The 24,840-nt window shown below is 34.0% G+C and overlaps 1 protein-coding gene across 1 annotated transcript in view; it reads left to right on the forward strand.

Annotated features, from left to right (window-relative positions):
• The window catches only part of LOC147073621 (uncharacterized), a 44,393-nt gene that overhangs the window by 9,544 nt on the left and 10,009 nt on the right, over positions 1–24,840 (forward strand). Inside the window, exon 4 of the mRNA XM_085944664.1 lies at positions 20,936–24,273. Coding sequence (XP_085800790.1) covers positions 20,936–24,273 — 3,338 coding nt within the window. The remainder of the gene's footprint in view (positions 1–20,935; positions 24,274–24,840) is intronic.

Genomic DNA, 24,840 nt, shown 5'->3' on the forward strand with positions numbered 1-24,840 from the left:
ACCCAGCGCGTGACGATTACGGTGGCCATTCGATATAATTAGCATGCTATTTAAATGTGGTAATTAAAACGTAATTATCTAGTCAGCAATCAATGTGCTAAAACATATTTTTTTAATATAAAAAAACTATAGGTTGCATTGGTAACTATAATATTGTTTATTGAATTTATAAAAATATCCATACAAATAAATTGATAAAAAATATATAAGGTAATATTATAAAAACATTTTATAACACACTAATTTTTGTTTCATGTTATTTGCAAGACTTTTTATATCAGGCTGATAATAATATGTCGTTGATTGCAAATGAATATATGCAGCTGAATCTTCCTTTGTCAACCTATTTCTAGTCTTTGAATGTACATGATACAATATAAACGTCAACTGTCCAGTGTTGCCACAATATACATACTTAGGTATACCTACAACAACATGATTTCGCTCTGATTTTATATTTTTCCACCATAAACATTTGGAATATTAAAAATTAAAAGGAATTTATTTTTTTGGCGTGCCGTTGAAAACTTTTAGCGTGCCAAGTTGGGCACACGTGCCACGTATTTGCCATCGCTGACTTAGAGACAAGTGACTCTGCTGGTTCATGTCTTTAGCTTTAAGATGTCTTTAAATTATTCAATTGTACCAATACTTATTATTTTCTTAAGCAGGTATGCTTTCAATAATAATCTGTAATACTACATAGTATAAAGCGTCAATTACATTGAGCTACTTTACGAGCTTACGAGGGATTACAATCCTTTTAGTATATTTATATTATATCCATAGGAAATAATACGAATAATTTTAATTAATATGTAGGTGCCTAAATAGAAAATGTCTATAAAGATTGTGTCAAAACAATTCAATAATTTTACATAATACAAGAGAAAGGGTAGTTTAAAACTTGGATTCTCATTTCAATAAAACCAAAAATACTGTGTTTTTACTGAGCAGGGCAGTATTGCATTGTTTATGATTTTTTTTACAACGTTTTTCTTAGCTCGTATTCTTATTTGTCCGGTGGTTGTTTGTCCGGTACAAATCTTGCAATCGATTTTAACTAACTTCTCGACTAGCTAGACATTAAAAAAAGCTAATGCATTTTTTTAATACTTTCAGCCATCTTTAAGTAGAATTTAATTCATTTTCAGTTAATTCTGTTTTGTATGAAAAGTTATTTCGGATGAAATCCGTAATCCAATCCACTATTATTGGTTGCTAGGGGTCTGGGGTCCTAGCAACTAAATTATTAATATGTACGTGCGTTACTATGGAAATCAAAATGACATTTCAGTATTATTTCTATCAAGTACAATTTTTTTTGATCGTTTAAGCTTGTCGAGTCAAGTTTATATGATTCAACAGAAAATTTAAAGACGTTCTATATAAAAAGTTCTTTTTGTCTTGTAATTATTTTATTTTTCTTCTCTATTATGAGGATAATATTAATTTGCTATAGGTATTTTAGATAAGTATTTATTTTTATTTAACTCATTTGTTTATAATTACCTTTTTTATATTTTCAATCACATTATTCCAAAATGTTTTGTTTAAAAAACACGATATTTAATTTTACTTTTTCAACAAAATCAACATACTATTTCACTTTATTTGTTAAAATAATTCATTTTCATTTATTTCAATTTATTTTACCCTTTTTGTGGGCTAAATTTTTTTATCTCAAAGTAACTTTAAATGTTAATTTAATATATTATATTTTTTTGTATTAAGCAACAGTATTAAGGTTGCTTAAAAAATTTTAATTTAGATTTATAGAGTAACTTCCATTTTCAATTATCCCCCGGCCAGCTTAGCATTTGTTTTATTTTTTTGAGCGAACGTAAAAATAACGAAAAGTTCATTTCGGTCTTTTCGGATTTATCTGATAAAATTATTCCAGAGCCAAAGCTTTTATAATTCTGCGTAAGCAGTCTAAAACACGACCGTTTAACCATAAGTTTACTAGAGTACTATCGGCGATAGTCTGAAACAAATGTGAACTAAATAATTTTCGATATAGCCACAGGCGTGGTAAATGAGTGGTGAAATTCATCAGACGTTTTATTTGAAAATTCTCACATAAAAAAGTGGAGTCCAAACCAAAACTATACACCAGGGTTGGCTGGCAAACCTTGGAAAAGCCCTGGAAAATGGTTTAGCCTTCGCCAACTTCTGGAGCGACACATTGTAGCTATTGAAGATCCGACAAAACGAAGAAGGAGACATCTTTCTATCTACTTTTTAGTATTGGTTTTAGTTTTGAAACCTTGCAAACGCTATTATTTAATATTTTAGCATATACTATATGTACGAGTATAATTCATATTTAAATATTAAATCCAGGATCCCGAGATCAGAATCAGGAAAATTCTATGCGAAATTACCCTATACTATAAATAATATCGCGGAGTCGCTGCCAAAAGTTGGTAAGTTGATAATTTACGTACCTGCCTATGTATATAGTTAACAACGAATTATGTGTAAATAATTATATAAATATGATATATAATCTGATATGTAGAACATACACATAAAGCACAAAGAAGTTAGCATTGTACCTCATTTTAGAGGGTATTTCAAACTTTGAAACTACAAAAATTACTTCACTACATGATTTCGAGACCCCCATGAATAATACCTAATATATTGTAACTAATTTTATTGTAATATTCAAAACAAAATTTTCCCTTATGGAAAGATAAAACGGGATGACAAGTTATCAATAAAAATAAATGTAGACGATGTTGCATCTAATGCCCTTATATAAGAATCTAATACATTAATTTCCCTGGTACATTGTATTTTCTCGTAAACATCATGACGTCGCGCTGTGATTTAAACACTGCCATAAAGATGTATCCATTTACTACTGAATTTATTGTTAACCCTGCTAGTTCTGTCAGGTTTATTTTTTATTTAATTACATAAAAACGCAAGTAATATTATATAATAGAATATTAAGTACGTCTATTCTACCATCACCACGATAGGTGCCCTGGTTTGTAGAGTCTTCTTTGACGAGGAATGAGCTTAAGGTAATTCTGAGGCTAAGAACAGGGCACACCATGGGCAAAAGATTTGAAGAATGGGAAGAAGCGAATCGCAGCTCTGCGATGAATGTCATGTTTTAGAGGACATTGTACATATAGCACTGCAATGCCCCAAATATGAAATTCACAGAGTACAGCTGCGAATTGCGGATATCTATGGGAATGTCGACGAATTGAAAGGTGTCCTGGCGGTGGGTAAGACGGAAGGGCTAGGCAAAATGGTAAAGTTATTTAACAGACTAGGAGTGAGGACTTGATCGACGGATCCCCTTCTAGAAGAGAAGAGGCGATATGACAGCGAGTCGCAGTCAAAGCCTCGGTAAAATCACAAAAAAAAAAAAAATATTACAAAGATAACATATAATTATGTAATTTTCTTTCTAACACTGCAGTCAGTAGCACATACGAATAGTTATAGCGGGTATATATACGTGAGTATACATTATACACCTACCTATTAAGTCAATGATCACAATAAAAACAAAACCAACAAATTATGAATTATTGTAGTTGAAGTGTTCCTATCACTAATTTCAATTTCAATTGATTTATTTATTTATTTTTAACATGTTGTGGACATTACAAATTATACGTTTAAGACGTTCACATTATAACATTTAGAAACAAAGAAATATAAAACAGTATTACATAAAAAAAAGAGATAGATAGTATGTTATTAAACAGTAGAAATATGTACATACAAAAATATTAATTAGATAGGTACAAGGAAGTACGCCGGATGAGTTAAGCAGACCCTATTTTAAGAATTTATAAAACAACGTCCACCTATACTCATCCTCACGTAGGTGGAATATATCAACACCCGAAGCAATTTCGTTGAACATAGTTATCACCCTCCCAATTGGCATTACCAGTGGCAGGTTGGTTCTGTACCTTGGGAGAATAAACAACTGATGTTCTCTATTTCTAAGATAATTATCAGGGTTAATTATCAACGAATAATTTTATTATTCACAAGATTTAAGAATGTAAAATTCTAATTCTACATTTTTTTGAAAATACTTTAGTATTTAAAAATATATAAAGGCTGGAAGAACACGGTATCAAAGAACATCTCTCGGTCACCTGTATGAGAGACGTTCATCATTTCTTCGAGCACATTAATAAAAGAGATCCTAGTCAGACTGTAAAAGTGAATGATCTCTGGTGGGATTGAAGGGGGGAAATTGCAAGGTCGTACACCTTCCAGGTGGAGTGAGATCATTAAGAAAGGGAACGGGACAACTGGACGCCAGAACAATTGGACGCCGCACTGTCATAGACACGTATACAGAACGTAGACGAGGAATTTTAATCAGTTTATATCTACTACTTACTAGTTTCAATTAATTTTACTCTTAAAATGTTTTTTTTTTATATTTCGGATTGAGAAACGCTTAAGGCTTTATATAATAAAATCTTTTTTCGTTGGAACTTAAACATATGCACGATTAAATCATTATTTACGTGTGCATATTTAAATTCTCACCAACTATTAAATCATAATATAATAATTTAAATATAAATAATAATATTAAATATATTTTGTAAAAGTACCTATAAGTACCTAACATCTATTTAATTTCAAATTGCGTGGCGTCCAGTTGTCCCGGCGCCAAGTCGTCCTAGACCCTTAAGAAAGCAACTAAATTAACAACGATGTAGCTTTACGATGACCTCAAACCATCTAGATTTACTGCAGTGGGTGCCTTTGGGATTCTATAATAAAATATTGATATGCTTGGAGAGTCTACTATCAGGTAGTTGTTTTATTGTGTGTCTAATAGCATTGCACGTTCCTTCCAGTAATATAATGGAAATTAGTAATGCAGCACGTCCAACTAGACTAACTAGAGGAATATTTCGCTTGTAGATGTAAGATTTATACCACATAAACAATATTTATCCATATTAAACGAAACGATGCGATCTTCATAAAAATATTGAATCATCAAAAAAACGATGTCGTATTTGGAATCCACTGTTGTAGTAAAATATAATACTGCTTGCGGTTTTGGATTAACAGATTTTTTAAAAATTGAAACTGGGCCGCCTTACAAAGAGGTTTCTTAACAGATTTTTATTTTTTACGAAAGATAGATGTTAGTCACCTTGCTAAACATATAACCCAAGATGGCCGAGCAGCTTATAATGACATGGGCCCCAGGTTTGAATCCTGGATCTGTAACATTTAATACGTATATTTTTTTTCAATTTTTGATGCAGCGACGGTGGGATGAATCAACCAAGGGCCAGCACACATATATGTTTTTTTCCAAATATTAAATGGCGATTGGAGATAACCAAATATCTGACTCCTGACCATCACACCAGTCAATTTGTGACTGGACACGGTGGGTTCGCTGGCAAGCTCTTTGGCCTTGGACTTGTAAGCCGTCCGACATGTACATACGGAGGGGAGATTCAGGATGCCTTAGAATGTCTTAGAATGTGCTCCGAGCGGGAGGAGATGCTCAGGTCGGTCCAACCAGCTGTTGGGCCCATCGGGCCGTCCGACTTGGTTGCTACTAAGGCCAATTATCTTGCATTTAAAAAAATTGCGGCGTCTTACTGCGGGCGTGAAGATCTTTTCACATAATTTTTGCTGTCCGTATGATTAGCTTCATTATTTTGTTTTATATACACTAGAATCATTTTTATTTTCATAATTTCCCTGTGCTCTTCTCTCCCTGGCACTTTGCATTAGAAAGTAACATTAAACTCAGTCAGAGCTCACTCTGAGCGTAGCAACCTTAGTCCTGGGTATCTCCTCCTATGGCATTCCCGGCCTAAAACTTAACTAGATGCTTCACATCGCCAATGTAGGGCCACGTGATACGCCCGATTAAGACCAGGTGTGGTGCGTGGCGGGTTTTGGTTTGGAGGGATTAACTTCAATGTACTCAGAGTATGGACCAAATAGTTTGAGCAAGCAGCTAACATCTATCTCTCGTAAAAAAAATAAAAATCTGTTAATTAATACAAACCTCCACACTGCGTAAGCCTATATTACCATCAGATTAAAATCAGACATGGTCAAAAGAAGAAAGGGAGTAAAACCTATTAGGTCCATACTCTGGTATGAATCACACATTAAAAAACAACATGTGAATTTTTTCTGACCCGGGATTCGAACTTGGAAGCAACGACATTATACGCCTGACGCGTAGCCGCTTGACATTCGTCGGCATTAGACTAACAGCTGATGCAGGTGATGATAGTTGTGAAGTTTGCTACAAAGAATTATTTTAAATTTATTTAATTGTTGTGGATTTATTATATTATAACTCTCAAATTTTTGAACATACATAATTTTGAAAAACACTTACAAGTAAGTTACACCATAAAAAATATTGGAGAAATCCACGACGTCGGTTAGTAATCGAAGTAATAGGTATCTACTTTGATTTAAGAAACAAAAATCGATTGCCAAAGTAGCTTGATTTGGAAGAGCGCTAATGAGTAGGTATTAAAATTGACCAATAGTTTAAATTTGACGCAATTAGTATGTAAATTCGTAGCATATTGGTAAATGCGACGGATGGGGCGTAAATCCGGGAGATGCAGGGTTCGATTCCCCGTCGGGGTGGCTTACTTTTTTCAAAAAAGATTTTATCTATTGGTTATAATATACTCTCTCAGAAAGTATCTTTCAAAATTATGTATGTTCAATAATTAGAATGATACATTCTTAAATCTTGTGAATTATTCGTTGAATAAAAGAAATAGTTAATCTCAAATTTTTCCTTGAGAGAAGAAAATTTTTGATTCGACAGTAAAGTTTTCCTAGGATGATGTAAAAAAAACTTTTCTGACGGGATTGTTTTGATATATTATTTTATACCTGGCAGATTTTTACTGTAAAAGCTTTCCCATATTGTATTATAGATATTTATCAGAGAGAAAATGCTTCGTTTAATTTTAGTCCTGTTGACGTAAAAAATGTCTCATTATCGTCTTCAAATGAAATCCAATAGTTCATAATAATAATAATAGTATTATTTTGAGACACAATTTATTTTGCTTAGAATTGGGTATTTATTTTGTCACACGTCTTATATAAATAGGCTTATTTATCATGGGTGATGGTCTTATATGGTATAAATATTTTTTATAACATTTTTTTATTAATTATATTTCTGCAGATATTCTTATTATTTTCATTTTGTTTTTTTATATTGTATATTTCATTTATTATCATACCGTAAACTAGAGGTGAGTTGGAAATACTGTCACCAGTTTGTGTACTCAAGTTTCGGATAAAACTACCCATACTAAGTATTTGTGCCCAATAAACTTATTCCAAAAAACTTGATAGTGACCAAACTTGAAATGACCAAAAAACTTGACAGTGAAAATGATATCATCGCGAGTCGCTGTTCTGTGCACTCGCCAGTTGGTAGACATTCAACACTATTGACATTAAATGCGCACGAACGAAATAGCACTTCAATATATGTATATTTTAAATTATTAGTCTATTGCGTTCGAATGTATGAATAATAATAGGTCATAAATTTTGTGTCACAGCACAGTGGTGAGATGATGCACAGGCTTAGGCTTGTTATATAACGCTCAAAACATGTTTACAATTTTTAAAAAAAACACTGTTATTCATTTTGTAACCTAACAGAAAAATAACTCATAAATTTAAAATTTTATAATAAATGGGACTTTTCGACAAGCAGAGCTCAGCGTATTTTTAGCGATTATATTGAAGCCGATACATAGTCTGAGTTTCCTGAGCCGATACGTATTTTAAAATACTTATAATATGGAGTTGGTTTTAGTTTCAGTTGAGTATGAAACTTTTGTCGCATACGCACGCCAAACGACATATATAAATAGCATTCCAAATACTAGTAAGTATTTTGGAACAAGTAAAGTATTTTTTTATACTGGTGGTAAGTATACTTAGTCTTCAAAATCAACCAGTTTTCCAATCTCTACTGTAAACGTCTTGATCATAATTTTAATTTCTAATTAATTAAACTATTTCAAAATTTATTCAACAAATATTTCACATGATTTGAGAATATAACATTCTATATCGAGTGCTAAAAATCAAACAACGTTACATACAAAAAAAGTTTTTTTTTTAGATAACGTTATTTTACATTCTCGGCTACATGATAGTTAAACAACTACACCTATGTCAATCTTTTTAAGTTTCTTCATAAATCGTCAGTAAAGCTTAACGTTAACTACACAAAGTCACCCTTGTTTTCATATGTGTTTTAAAAACATACCTATAAATTTTAACATCACCATAAGCAAGATAAATACCTCAATTCTAGGTATTTTGTGGGTTGGTCCACTCTTGCTCCCACTGCCTCAAATGTACAATACACACAAAATTATATAATATGAATATTAGGTTTTAAATAAACATCTCTTTTGTAGAATTACAAGAAACTCAAAAAACGTTTTTTGGCTCTCCTGTAAAGTTGCACTTAGATAGTGTTGTTTGGCATTCAGCCTTCGATATGTTATTGAACTTACATTATAAAATTTGATTAACAATCAATTAATCTACAACCATTTGGGTGATAGCGAATGTTATATTCATTTATTTCTAAGATCTATAACCGCGGAGATTAAGTAGAAGTATTTTCAAAATCTACAATCAATGTAGATTATTTACGAGAAATAGATGTTAGTCATTTATTCAACCAATTATGTCCATTCTTTCAGTTCAAGCACACATTGTTTGTTTTCCCAATATGCAGAACTAACATGCCATTAGTAATGCCAACTGGGAACCAAATCGGTTCAAATGTTGATAATATATTCCACCTACGTGAGAGTGAGTATTATATAGGTGGGCGCTGTTTTAAAAATTCTTAAAAAGGCTCTACTTAGCTCATTCGATGTACTTCCATGTATTATCTTTATAATTTTTGTATGTATTCTTTATACTGTTTTAATACTATTTCTTTGTTTTTTAATGTCATGTTGTGAGCGTCTTAAAGTTATAATTTGCAAAGTTTGCTTTATGTAAACAAACGTTGGACCTGGTTTGGCCACGTGCTGTGGATGCCAGAAGAGAAGTTCAACCTGACTTACCTGTTCTTCAAGCCAACTGGATTCCGGCGTCCTGGAAGGCCGCTAAATACTATCTATAGAGTGTATACGGTAGAGCTACGGGATGCTTGAAACAAACCAAGAAGACTGCCGAGCGACAGGGATTCTTGGAGGTGCCTCGTGGTGTCCATATGCTCCAACTAAAGGGCGGATATGGCCGAAGAAGAATACTATTTTTTACAACGTTTTTCTTAGCTCGTATTATTATTTGCCCGGTGGTTCTTTATCCGGTACAAATCTTGCAATCGATTTTTAACTAACTTCCCGACTAGTTAGACATTTAAAACTTTTAGAATATATCAGAATACGATGCCAATGCATTTTTCTTTAAATTTTAGCCATCTTTAAGTAGAATTAAATTCATTTTAAGTTAATTCTGTTTTGTATGAAAAGTTATTTTGACACCATTATTGGTTGCTAGGGGTCTGGGGTCCTAGCAACTAAATTATTAATATATACGTGCGTTACTATGGAAATCAATATGACATTTCAGTATGATTTCTATCGAGTACAAATTTGTTTGATCGTTTAAACTAGTCAAGTCAAGTTTATATGATTCAACAGAAAATTAAAAACGTTGCACATAAAAAGTTCTTTTTATCTTGTAATTATTTGTTTTTAAATGTCATGTGAACGTTTAAATTTATAATTTTTAAAGTTAAGTATAGTTAAATTAATAACTTTGAATTGAATTGAATTGAATCCAAAAACAAAACGTAACATTGCTAGACCGGGACTTAATAAACAGACATGAATCACTACGCCATCGTCGTATTATGATATAATTATAACATTTCTGTAATGATTTTAAAATAAAATACGACAGGAAGATTGGAAAGCAATTCAGTGAATATTAAAAGCCATTAGTTAAAATTTGTCGCAATTAAGTATGACTCCTTTAGCATAGTGGTCTATGTGCGTGGGCGCGATACCCGAGTGATGCAGGTTCGATCCTGCGGGGTGTCTTACTTTTTTCAAAAAGATTTTTTCTATTGGTTATATATTTTCTCAGAAGTGTTTAAAAAGATTATGCATCTTAAATAATTAGAATGTTACATTCTTAAATCTTGTGAATTATTCGTTAAATAAAAAAATAGTAAATTAAAAATTAATAACATATTTAAGTAAGCTACGATAAAAAATCATGGAGTGATCCATGACGTCGGTTAGTAATTAAAGTACTTAATACCCACATACCTACTTTAATTTAAAATACAAAAGTTGATCACCAATAATAGTAGCTCAATTTAGAAAGTGCTTCAATGAATATTAAAACCAATTAGTTAAAATGTGTCGCAATTAAGTATGACTCCTTTAACATAGTGATATATGTGTGTGGGTGCGATACCCGAGGGCGAGACGCAGGTTCGATTCCTGCGGGGAGTCTTACTTTTTTCAAAAAGATTTTTTGGTACTGTTCGGTTATCAGGAATACAGCGGAAAACACATTTTGAAAATACCCGATATACTGGATTATTTGTTAGTTTGGGTTAGGTTAGGTTGGGTTAGGTTAGGTTAGGTTAGGTTAGGTTAAGTTAGGTTTAGTTAGGTTAACCTTACAAATAATCTAGTTTATCGGCTATTTTCAAAATGTGTTTTCCGCTGTATTCCTGATAACCGAACAATACCATTTTTTCTATTGGTTATAATATAATTTCTCAAAAGTGTTTTCAAAATTATGTATATTATTGTAAAATGACAGTTTACGTAAAAGCACCAGTGAGTGACAAATCGTCTTCGGGTCGCGTTGAATTTAAATCGGATCACACTGTGTAATTTTCCCGATGGAACGGTTAGAGAGATGCTTCTATTTGCAGCTCGGGCACGTTTCCAGCCAGCTACACAACAGACATACTTATATAGCGCATGTTAATGCAGTGCATTTTGCTACTGCACACGTGTTTAATAAACTCCCTACTGCGATTGGATTAGTATTGCATTTTAAGTTTTTGCAACACTGAGTATGCATCTACATTACACACCATCTATTTACTAAGGCCATGCAGTAATTGCCAAAACAATGGAATTACTCCTCGGAGACTAAAACAGCTGCCGTTAAATGTATGATATAAGTACCTATTACGGTTTCTCAATTATTTGTGTACTTACTTAATTGTACAATTTCAGCAATGCACTATGAATTTCGTTTTTAAAATCATATTTTATGGTTTAATTTGTATTTTTTACAACGTTTTTCTTAGCTCGTATTCTTATTTGTCCGGTACAAACCTTGCAATCGATTTTTAACTAACTTCCCGACTAGCTATACATTTGAAACCTTTAGAATATATCAGAACACGATGCCAATGCATTTTTTAATACTTTTAGCCATCTTTAAGTAGAATTGAATTCATTTTCAATTAATTCTGTTTTGTATGAAAAGTTATTTCGACACCATTATTGGTTGCTAGGGGTCTGGGGTCCTAGCAACTAAATTATTAATATATACGTGCATTACCATGAAAATCAGTATGGCATGTCAAAATGGCATTTCAGTATTATTTCTATTAAGTACATTTTTTTTTGATCGTTTAAGCTAGTCAAGTCAAGGTTATATGATTCAACAGAAAATTTAAAAACGTTGTATTTAATAAGTTCTTTTTATCTTGTAATCATCTTGAATTATTGTTGTTTTTTTATTCTCTACTAATTTGATTAACTTTTTATTCTAAATCTTATGTTGTGAACGTCTTGAATTAATAATTTGTTGTGTGCTCAATGTGTCTTTTTTAAAGTAAAGTAATTGATTTAAAATAATTATGGATATTTTTTCATGCATAAAATTTAAATTTAATTTAAACTTATAAATTATAAATTTAAACCTTTTTTCAATTTGAAAACACCTCAAATATATTGTTATTATCTATAAGAAAAAATACGACGCCCGGCGGACCTTGAACTAGCATCCATTGGATTCTGCCAATTCGCTTTATCAATTAAGCCATGTGATTCCAATTTATATAAGACGAAATTGACTAGTAGTATTTACATAATATTAAAGTTCATCTTAACAAATTGTGTTAATTTTTGGCAATCGGCTGTTGTAACTTAAATCATGGTAAGTAACAATAATTAAATTAAATTACTATTTCGGTGGAACAACTAAACCATGAAATTGCGCAGATTGCAATTTCTTCTACTGCGCACGAAATACTCGTACATAATAATTATGGTACATATAATTACTGTCAACATTATTACTTCCGAATGCTCTTACATGAGGCCTGTGGCTTTATTTCACTTTGTGACGTCATATTTTGTGAAAAACTATCGAACTTCACGGTTATTTTATAGTATGTTTATAAACGGCGTCTGAGTCTCTCAAAATATGATTAGTTATAATGTACTTGCGCTTGCTAATAATTCAACAAACTGTTTTTTTATTTAATAATTATTTATTATTCAACGTATATCCAACGTAATTTAAAAATACCTCAGTTATAAGTACTAGAAAAATCTTTTGTAAGAAATACGATGGAAAAATGTTGGTCGGACAAGATTTTAATTTCGTAGAAAATATTTTCCTTGCTCAAAATGAAAAAGTGAATTGAAAAAAAATCAGAATCCTGACAACAACGAGTTTCTAATTTGCAGAACCAGACAATTTTCCTATATTTACGAATCTAGAGAATTGAAGAAAGTCGAGTTTTCAGAAGACCTATATCTAAATCCAAAAATTAAAAATTAGGAGTAGCGAAATGTAGTATGGAAATGTGCATGTTAGGCATAACGCATAAAGATCAAAAAATAAACCAATTGATAATGAACCAGACAAAAGTAAAGAGGTCGCTAAGTACCTAGATGAAATGGAATATGGGCTCTAAAAGCCCACAGACACGCCCTTAAACCTACTGGATAGACGAACTAAAAAAGTTCTGTGGGTGTACATGGCAGCAAAGAACTACGAACCGAGAACGGTGGAGGGCATTTGGGAAGGTCTTCATTAAGCAGTGAATCGACTCAGATGATGATGTTATCTGAATAATTACACAAAAATCATGAAAAAATTAAGTTAATGTTTACGAAAATTCATTTATTATTTTATTAGATAAATGCTGGATAAATATTAATATGCTTACGAGGCGCTGCAAATTTTGGCATTGCACTACTTATGTGTTGTAGTAGTTTACTGAAATAAACTCAACGCCTGGAAAATAGTAGTTAAGTATATAATATCGATTCGTCAAAACATAAAAATTTTGTTTGGAAATTTTTTCAATCACATAAGCGACTAAAAACAAGTATTTAGAAAAAATGTGTTTAGAACATTTTTCCTAATCATGAAATAAATAATTGTATTATCGAGTTTGTCTTTAATAAAATAAGCATTTGACGTGAAGAAATGTAAAGAGAAAAGTAATTTAATAAAGTCAATGAGATATACGTGACATACCGGAATAATTAAATTCAAAATGTAAAGCTTTCATCTGACAGCCATATTAAGCTCACGGTCAATTGATATCTTTTATGACGGAATATGCTTTGTATGAATCATCTGTTTTTGTTATTTGTTTGAAGTGTTGAAGCCATTTAAAAATATGGCTTGTATTTAATATTTTGTACACCTGCGGATTTTTACTAAGCCCACATATTATTATATCACAATCTTTTGCATATCCATCGATCGTTCCAAAAAGTAACCGATCATCATTATGATCAGAACCATTTTTAGTCTACACTCCCCATACCCCTTTTTATGACGTGATCACAATGACACCCCAACCATTCATACGGTCCACTGATTCTGTCGTAAATATTATTGTAACTAAAATGTACTAAAATATTACGGAAATGATGGATTGACGGTAAATAACAGTTATTATTCGACATTGAAAAGAAAAAAGGGCGTAATCCACACAAATCAAATTTTACATGAGGCACAACAATGTATTTGTCATGGTGTTCGGTCAAAGTTAAAATACAAAATAGACATAATCTTGAAGTGCACGTTTAGGTATTAATAATTTTGTTTTTATATACCTACCTAATCTGATATTAATTATTGAGTTAATTAAAAGCAAAACATAGAGAAATGATAGTTAGGTCGTTTTTTCCCACGTCACTTCGTTCTTTTTTTTTTTTTTAATTTCTAGCTTAATTTAAATAGTTAATTCGCATTTTCAGCTTACATCGTTTGGATGTAACGTGTATTTAATCGTGTAAAATCTTATTTTGCAATAAACCCTATTTTGAAAAAACTGAGGGTTACACCCTTTTTACTTTCTTAAATCGAATGCGTTACCGGACGAAAATAATATTCCACTTGGACATGTACAAAACTTTACTATCTATAGTCTAGCTAGACGATAAATTTTAATATTATTTTTCAACAGGCCATGAGACTAAATTTAAGTAGTGCAGTGAATCAGTAGGTAGTACAGTAGTATAACCTAAATAATCAATTATGCATCCGGAGTTAAAGAAAATTATATAAATAAATAGTAACCTCACTATGAATCGAACCTGGAACCTCTGGCTGATAACCCACTGCCTTACGCAGTAGATGACTGGACAGATGGAAACTGTAGATAGACTAAAGAAACCAGGACCAATAATATTTTGAGGAAGTCAGGTTATTACGATGGTTGAATAAACTGAAAAATTGGCATCCATGGAATACGATACAACTGTAATGTACTGCGTGATATCTGTGCCTTGACAAGCCAATAAAGCACCTATAATGTATAGCTCACCTCAAGAGAAGAAAAAGTTAGTATATTTCAACATAGTCTAAAATCTAAAACACAAAAAAAGTTATAAAAAAAAATCCCTAAAGAATATGTTCATTAAAAAATAAACGTAATACACATTCTTTTTGTATGGAAATATAAATGAAGTTTTCCAAGAAAATTTTAATTTCATTAAATACGAGGGTGGGTCAATAATTCCTTAGAAAAAAGCATTAAAACAGTTTTTATTTTTGTTTTTTTTTTTATATTTCTTAACATAATCTCCTTGGAGCTCAATACACTTGGTTAGACGTTTCTCAATTTTTTTTAAACCGTCAGAAAAATAAGTTTTCGGAAGGTCCTCAAAATAAGCATTTGTCCGATCGATGACTTCTTCATTTGAAAAAAAAACGTTGTCCACTTAGCCATTTTTTTAAGTTTGGGAAAAGGAAAAAGTCACTGGGGGCTAAATCTGGCGAATACGGTGGGTGGTCGACCAATTCGAACTTCAATTCTTCAATTTTAGCCATTGATCGTAAACATGTGTGAACACGGGCATTGTCCTGATGAAAGAGGATCTTTTTCCTGTTTAAATGAGGCCGTTTTTCTTCAATTTTGTTTTTTAGCTGGTCCAATAAAGATGCATAATAATCCCCTGTTATTGTTTTTCCTTTTTCCAAATAGTCAACGAAAATAATTTCACGTGCATCCCAAAATACAGTAGCCATAACCTTACCAGCTGATTTTACGGTTTTCGCCTTCTTTGGACATGGTTTGTCTTCGCAATCCACTGCTTTGACTGTTCTTTCGTCTCGGGAGTATAGTGGTGTATCCATGTTTCATCTACAGTCACAATGCGACGAAAAAATTCATCCGGATTGCGTTGCATGAGCGACAACAGGGCTTTAGAGGCCACCACCCTATTGCGTTTATTGTCGACTGTGAGCAAACGCGGCACCCATCTTGCAGAAATATTTTTCATGCCCAATTTGTCATGTAAAATAGAAATGACGCTACTTTTTGAGATCCCTGTAACCTCAATTATCTCACTCAACTTTAATCTTCGGTCACTTAACACCATATCGTGGATTTTATTGATCATTTCTGGTGTAGTCACCTCTACAGGACGTGCTGAGCGTGGTTCATCATTTGTTGATGTACGACCACGTTTAAATTCATTTAACCAGTTATAAATAGTTGCAAGTGAAGGAGCAGATATGCCGTGAACTAAATCCAACTCATTTTTTATTTCCTTTGCTGTTAACCCTTTTATATTAAAATGTTTAATAACAGCTCTAAACTCAATTTTCTCCATTTTCCATTTTTCCATTTTCCACAAGCAAATTTTTTTTTAAATGTACGAGAAACACACAACAACCCGACCAATCTGATTGAAACTTCGCAGCATACTGAATCGATAGTGCCGCTGCATGAAAACAAACCGCTTACAGTACTAGTCGCGCCACCTGTCGGCTTTTCTAAGGACTTATTGACCCACCCTCGTATGTAGCTACGTCAATAAAATTATATTTTACAAAGGAAAATATTCTTATATAAATAGAAAATTTTAAGATATTCCAACACAAGAATTTACCTCAATATATTATAAGTTTCAATTTCGAGCAAATATCCACTTGAAACAATATAATATTCTACATATTTTAATCCAATATGTAGGTATTAATAATTAATGTTCATCAAAGTCTGTTGCACTAAACGGCAAGTCGGTACTTAATTAAAACTGTAATATTTACTGCAAGAGTTTTGATATCATCACGTACGTTGCATTACTTTTTACCACGTTTTTATTAGCTTGTATTCTTGTTTGTCCGGTACAGATTTTTTCTTGTGTGTCCAGTATAATTTTTTTCTTGTTTGTCCAAGATTTGTATTGGACGGTTGAAGATTTTAACTACCTTCTCGACTAGCTAGACATTTGAACCTTTTATAATATATCAGAACATGGCGACAATGCATTCTTTTGATACTTTTAGCCATTTTTAAGCAGAATTAAATTCATTTTCAGTTAATTCCGTTTTGTATGGAAAGTTATAATTGTTGGTTGCTAAGGGGGTCCTACCAACTAAATTATTAATATATACGTGCGTTACTATGGAAATCAATATGAAATGTCAAAATGACATTTCAGTATTCTATATTTATTCAGTATTTCTATCAAGTACAATAAAAAGTTTTTATTAATACATAGAATTATCAAGTTTATATGATTCAACAGACAATTTAAAAACGTGGTATATAAAAAGTTCTTTTTTATCTTGTAATAATTTAATATAGGTACTATCTGATTTTTTTTTAATGATAATAATATATATTATAATAAATACTATACGATATTTTTAAGACGATAGCTATTCAAGTTATAATATCATTATCAAGACTACAAAAAAAATGACTTAAGTATACAACTGAAAAGTAGAATGAGACGGTATGATCTCACTCCCTTACCTTAGGTACACCACTAAATCTAATTTAAATGCCATCTCTGCTTCAATAGACAATATTGCGAGTCCACGGTTTCAGATACATTTAAAAATACACCTGACAACTTCCAAAACTCGCGAGTGACTGGCAAACATATTTGGATAAATTTTTAATTAAGTAAGTATATACGTACCTATAATTATATTGTAATTCGCAAATCTTAACATGTCATTGCTGATCACCAAGGACGCTACGTCCAAGGACATTGGAAGTTAAACTAGACATCGCGAACCCGACAAAAAATTACAGTCCTGTTAAACCTTTTATAGTAATTAATACATTTTGGCTCCAACTACTGAGCCAATATTTTAAACGGAAAGATATTTCTGTTATTACTAAGCTATTAAGGTATCTATTTATATATATATTTCTAATGATTCTTCTCGATTTGCCGCCCTTCGGGTAACTGTCACCTCCAAGCGACGCTCAATCTGCTTACCCACACGGGATGTCACTGTTGATAGGTAATCTAATATAGGCACTTGTTTGTCAAGAAATTTATATAATTATTAATATCATGATCATGAGCCTGAATCTTTTCACTGCTGGATGAAGGCCTCTTCAAGCTGCTTCCACTTCTCTCGGTACTATGCATTGCGTTGCCACGTACTTCCGCATAACTTTATCATTTCATCGATTCAGTGGCCTCTAGGTCTAGCTTGCGGACGTTTTGTACTTCTTGGATTCCACTGGATGACTAGATTTGTCCTACGATTGTCTCTTATTCAAGCTATGTGTCCAGCCCATCTCCATTTAAGGCTTTTTATAAACACTTTTACATCGCATACCCTTGTCTGCTTCCTTATCCACTTTTTCCTCTCTTTGTCCTTTCGCGTTATGCCCAGCATGCACCTCTCCATACCACGTTGTGCTACTCTAAGTTTCTGGATCTCTCTTTTACTTAGGGTCTATGTTTCACACGCACATGTGATTACGGGAAGCACACACTGGTTGAATACTTTGCTCTTTAAACACAGTGGAAGGTCACTTTTGAAGACATAATTCAGGCGGCCAAAAGCACTTCAACCTAGCTTTATTTATTATTAATTTATCTATTATTTTATAATTACATTATATTATAATATATCTCATGAAAATCAAGCAACCCTGATCGACAAAACCAGTACTTTGAAAACGCGAATACTGGATTAGGTATGACGTCTGATTAAAGACACGTCTTATCGTATGGTGAACTTCCCTCTGAAGTAGTCTACTTTATATGAAAGGAGATTGTTTACCGAGCTGAGTGCTTTGTGGAATCATCTGAAACTCTATGGAAATTAATTTATTTTCAGCTTGATTCTCGACAATATACATATCTTTGATAAAGTGTTTTACACATTGTATTTGTATTATTCTGTGAAGATATAATTATAATTGGACAACTTTATTTATGACTAAAATGGAACTAATATTGTACGCATCTGTTGTATCGGATATACAGCGTGTTTTTATGTACCGTTCTGATTTTTTTTGCTCTAATTTTCGTTGGTAGCCTTCAGTCAGTTTTTGTAACATGACTATCGCTTATGTCGGTAAAACGAAATACAATGATGAACTCTATGACTTATTTATAAGGATTCGTTTATCGTAAAAAAAAACAATAATATTGGATTTATTAGATGGAAGGATGCACATCAAAATAGTTTACATATCGTATACCACATGGTATAAGTTATATTTACCTCAAAACTAAGGATTGTTATACTGATATTTTGAAACAGGTATCCCAGTATTTTTCTCTACCGAAATACCGGTTTTAAAAATTAAATAATCTCTATATATATAAAAATCTCGTGTCACGATGTTTGTGGTCGAACTCCTCCGAAACGGCTCGACCGATTTTTATGAATTTTTTTATGTATAATTTTTAGGTATGAGAATAGGTCAACAAGTATATTTCATACCGCTAGGTGATTCGGGTATCTCTATCCAGAAAAAAATTTCTTTAAGGCTCGACTGATTTTTATGATTTTTTTTATGTATATTTGTTAGGTATGAGAATAGGTCAACAAGTATATTTCATACCGCTAGGTGATTCGGGTATCTCTATCCAGAAAAAATTTTCCTTTATTTTTTTGACAATTTTTTTTTTGTATTTTTTTTTTATTTGGCATCAAAAAATACCTATAACCCAAAATTTTTACCTTGCTACCTCCACTCTCCCATTTTTTAATCGCGATTTTAGTATTTTTGTATGAACAAATGAACCGTCGTTCGTATTTCAAACAGAACGAAATTATTTATGTTGTTGAATGACAGATGGCGGTACGTCCGAGAAGAATTCACGAGAAGCGTCATGTTATTTTGACAATTCATTCGGCATATCACAAGGCAGTGTGTGCAAAATGTTGTACGATTTATTTTAATTTATCTATTTGTATGTGTGTGTGTGTTGTGTTACAGTGTACAATGCCAGCAAGACGTAAGGGGGCCTATTTGAGCCGTCAAACGAATAAAGCAACAAACATGCGAAACATTAGAGCAGAAATCACAGACGAACAAATCCAACAAGATAACGAAAATGTGCGTGTGAGCATGTCGCGATTGCGTGAATCTCAATCACAAGAGGCACAAGCTGAACGAAATCAACAACAACAATTGGAACGGAGACAAGCGCGCCGGTTTGCAGTTAACACGCGCAGAGCAAATGACCGACAACGCCAACAAGTACATCGAGCATTATCCGCTTCGTTCCTTCGTCTTGCATTCGAATACGAGCCAGATATTGAATATTCCGCTCATCCGAAAGTGCTGATTGGTGCTATGGACAAAGAATGTCCCCATTGTCATGCGCTAAAATTCAAACATGAGTCAGCCGGTATGTGTTGCGCATCAGGAAAAGTGCAACTACCAGAAATTGAGACACCACCAGAACCATTGAACGGCTTGCTCATCGGCACGGATCCAGATTCAAACCTGTTCCTGAAATCCATTCGCACATTCAATTCATGCTTCCAAATGACTTCGTTCGGAACTACAGAAATAGTTCACAATACTGCGGCAAATGGTCAACAATTCCATTCAACGTTCAAAATCAAAGGCCAAGTGTACCACAAAGTAGGCTCATTGCTGCCAATGCCAAACGAACCACATAAATTTTTACAAATTTACTTCATGGGCGGTGAGGACATCAATCGCGTAGATGCACGTTGCGGCTACAATAACCTCAATTCGCCTAATGCTAGGCGCATCGTCGGCGAACTGGACACCCTATTGAATGAGCACAACAAATTATTGAAATTCTTCAAATCATACATGCACGAATTGCAAAGTGACAACCACACTATTGTCATCAATCCTGATAAAACACCAGCTGGAGAGCACGTGCGTCGATTCAATGCGCCTGTTGTTGACGACGTTGCTGGAATCGTGGTTGGCGACCGCACATCGCCGCGAGAAATCGTGATTCGAAGAAGAAACAATAATCTGGAGTTCATCGCTGACACACACCGTTCATACGACGCTCTCCAATATCCGCTAATTTTCTGGAAGGGACAATACGGATATTGCATAAACATTAAACAACGAGATCCCGTCACAGGTAATTCATTCATTATAAATATCATTATTCATTTTGAATTAATATTTATGAATGAATTAATATTTTTGAATATGTTGTTACAGGAGCCGAAACAAACAAGAAAGTGAGCTCGATGGATTTTTATGCGTATCGTATGATGATTCGACGCGGTCAGGACAACGTCATTCTGCGATGTCGTGAGCTGTGCCAACAATTCATGGTTGACATGTACGCGAAGGTAGAGAGCGAACGACTGCGATTCCTACGACACAATCAACAGAAGCTGCGTGCGGAAGAATACATTCACTTGCGAGACGCTATCATGAGCGACGCCGACACCGCCGAAATTGGTAACTCTATCATTCTACCATCATCCTACGTAGGCAGTCCACGTCATATCCAAGAATACATACAGGATGCTATGACTTTCGTGCGCGAGTACGGACGACCGTGTTTATTTATAACGTTTACATGTAATCCAAAGTGGCAGGAGATTACATCTTTGCTATTGCCAGGCCAAAATGCAATACATCGTCATGATATTACAGCACGTGTGTTCAAACAAAAATTGAAGTCTTTAATGAGCTTCATTACAAAATTACACGTATTCGGTCCCACACGTTGCTGGATGTATTTGGTAGAATGGCAAAAGCGAGGATTACCTCATGCACACATTTTGATTTGGTTAGTCGACAAAATACGCCCTGAAGAAATCGATAGTGTAATTTCCGCGGAAATTATAGATCCGTCTACTGATCAACTACTGTTCGATATTGTTACCACAAACATGATTCATGGCCCATGCGGTGATCTGAATCGTTTATCGCCTTGCATGGCAGATGGAAAATGTACAAAGCGTTTTCCTAAACATTTCACCAACGACACGATCACAAATGTCGACGGATATCCAATGTATCGTCGAAGAAATACTGATAATGGCGGACAATCATTTACACTAAATATCAACAACGCAGACATTGACATTGACAATCGTTGGGTGGTACCATATTCGCCTCTGCTGAGCAAAACATTCAATGCTCATATCAATGTTGAGTTCTGCAGTTCGGTGAAGAGCATCAAATACATTTGCAAGTATGTGAATAAAGGCAGCGATATGGCTGTATTTCAAATTCAAAATACCGATGTGAATGCTCCTCGATTGAATGACAACGACGAAATAATGCGCTACCAAATTGGCCGGTACATCAGCTCCAATGAAGCTGTCTGGCGTATCTTTGGTTTCCCAATTCATGAACGGGACCCAGCAGTTATACATTTAGCTGTCCATCTTGAAAACGGCCAGCGCGTATTTTTCACCAACGAGACAGCAATTGAGCGTGCCATAAATCCACCAAAAACTACACTCACCAAATTTTTCGAATTGTGTAATCGTGCGGATACTTTTGGTGCCTTTGCACGAACATTACTCTATTCCGAAGTACCTCGCTATTTCACATGGAATCAAACAAAAAAATGGATGCCCCGCAAGCAAGGCACACCAATTGTTGCGTGCCCCGGCCTATTCAAATCAAACACTTTGGGCCGAGTATATACAGTCAATCCAAGGCAGATTGAGTGTTTCTATCTGCGACTGTTGTTGGTTAATGTCACCGGCTCATTATCATTTCAAGATATACGCAAAGTGAATGGGCAACAGTATCCAACATATAAAGATGCATGCCTTGCACTCGGCTTGCTCGAAGACGACAATCACTGGGACGATATGCTTGCTGAAGCAGCATTGGGCTGTACAGCAACACAAATTTGTCTACTATTCGCTATAGTGTTGACTACATGTTTCCCGGGACGAGCAGACACGTTGTGGGATAAGCACAAAGATTCAATGACTGACGATATATTGCATCGAATTCGTACACGGTGCAACGATCTAACGATTACATTCAGTGACGCTATGTACAATGAAGCATTGATTACTATCGAGGATCTTTGCGTTGTCATTGCCAATTTACCACTCAGTCATTTCGGTATGAGTTTGCCAAATCGAAGTACTTCTGATTTAATGGACACCGAAATGAATCGTGAACTGCAGTACGATACTGCAGAAATGGCAGCGATTGTTACTCGCAATGTCCCACTACTGACTCATGAACAAAAAATCATTTACGACCGCATTATGCTGGCAGTTTTGGCGGGACAAGGTGGATTCTTTTTTTTGGATGCACCAGGTGGAACTGGCAAAACATTTCTCATTTCGCTAATTCTCGCCAAAATACGATCAAATAATGGCATTGCATTGGCTGTTGCATCATTTGGCATTGCAGCAACTTTATTGGATGGAGGCAGAACAGCTCATTCAGCATTTAAGCTGCCACTGAATATTCATAATAACCCAGACGCAATGTGCAATATAAAAAAACAATCGTCCATGGCCACAGTGCTGAAACAATGCAAAATTATCATCTGGGATGAATGCACTATGGCACACAAACATTCTCTTGAGGCGTTGAACAGAACACTTAAAGATATAAAAAACAACGACAAACTATTCGGCGGCACTCTATTATTCCTTTCAGGTGATTTCAGACAAACACTTCCCATCATTCCACGTTCAACGTACGCTGATGAGATCAACGCTTGCTTGAAATCATCGCCACTGTGGCGTAATGTTGAAAAGGTCCAGCTAAAAACAAACATGCGCGTGCAAATGTTACAAGATCCATCTGCTGACACATTCTGGAACCAATTGTTAGATATCGGCGATGGAAAAGTTGCTGTCTATGAAAATACTGGATGCATAAAATTGCCCACTAATTTCTGCAGAATCGTTGATTCGCAAAATGCTCTCATTGACCGCATATTTCCCGATGTACGCACACAATACATAAATCATGCGTGGCTAGCAGAAAGAGCCATTTTGGCAGCAAAAAATATGGACGTTGACGATTTAAACTTCAAGATACAGCAGTCATTGCCAGGCGATTTGGTATCATACAAATCGATCGATACAGTTTGCGATGTCAACGAAGCTGTAAATTATCCAACAGAGTTTTTGAACTCACTGGATTTACCAGGCATGTCAACACACCTTCTACGACTGAAAGTTGGATCTCCGGTTATTTTACTTCGGAATTTGAACCCACCACGGCTGTGCAATGGCACGCGATTGGTCATTAAAAAATTGATGAAAAACATTATCGAAGCCACCAATTTGAATGGCAAATTCCAAGCCGAAAATGTTTTGCTGCCACGAATTCCAATGATTCTTACAGACGTGCCAATTGAATTCAAACGCGTTCAATTTCCTATTAGATTGGCATTCACAATGACAATCAATAAGTCGCAAGGCCAAACTATGTCTGTTTGCGGCTTAGATCTGGGCACACCATGTTTTTCACACGGACAATTGTACGTGGCATGTTCTTGCGTGGGCAAACCATCGAGCTTATTCGTGTTAGCTAAAGACGGACTGACAAAAAATATTGTACACTCAATTGCTCTTCAAAATTAATATTGATTTTCTTTATTTCATTTTCCTACTTTAGGATAAAAAAATTATAATTTTTTTTCACTTTACATTTAACTTTTAAGAGATCAAACAATGAATATGTTATCGGCGGTCATCGTCTACAGTGCTCCATTCCTCTTTCTGTCATAGATATCATCCCCACACACTTACAATACATTCGTTATTTTTTATTTAACAACCAAAATATTTACTAGAAATAATTTAGATGGCAGAACAACGTTTGCCGGGTCAGCTAGTACCGATATATTATTCGGTATTCAAACATTATACATTTATTTCCGTCAAGACAGATGGCGCACTATGGTATATTTTTTAAACCCTTGCAGATTGTTTTTTAATCTGTGTAATACATTTCTACATACACAATATACTTAACCTTGACTGCACAGATGAACGGATCTCTTTGATAAATAAGTTATCTTGACGTATGCCGCTCGAACGGCATCCGACGCTAACTTCAGTACTATAAGTAGTTTCGTTTGGACTTTTTATAGAATCAATGAATATGTAAGGACGCACTGA

The sequence above is a fragment of the Rhyacophila brunnea genome, unplaced genomic scaffold, assembly GCF_057557595.1.
Source record: "Rhyacophila brunnea isolate RB1 unplaced genomic scaffold, BYU_Rbru_1.0 scaffold_17, whole genome shotgun sequence".
NCBI classification, from domain to species: domain Eukaryota; kingdom Metazoa; phylum Arthropoda; class Insecta; order Trichoptera; family Rhyacophilidae; genus Rhyacophila; species Rhyacophila brunnea.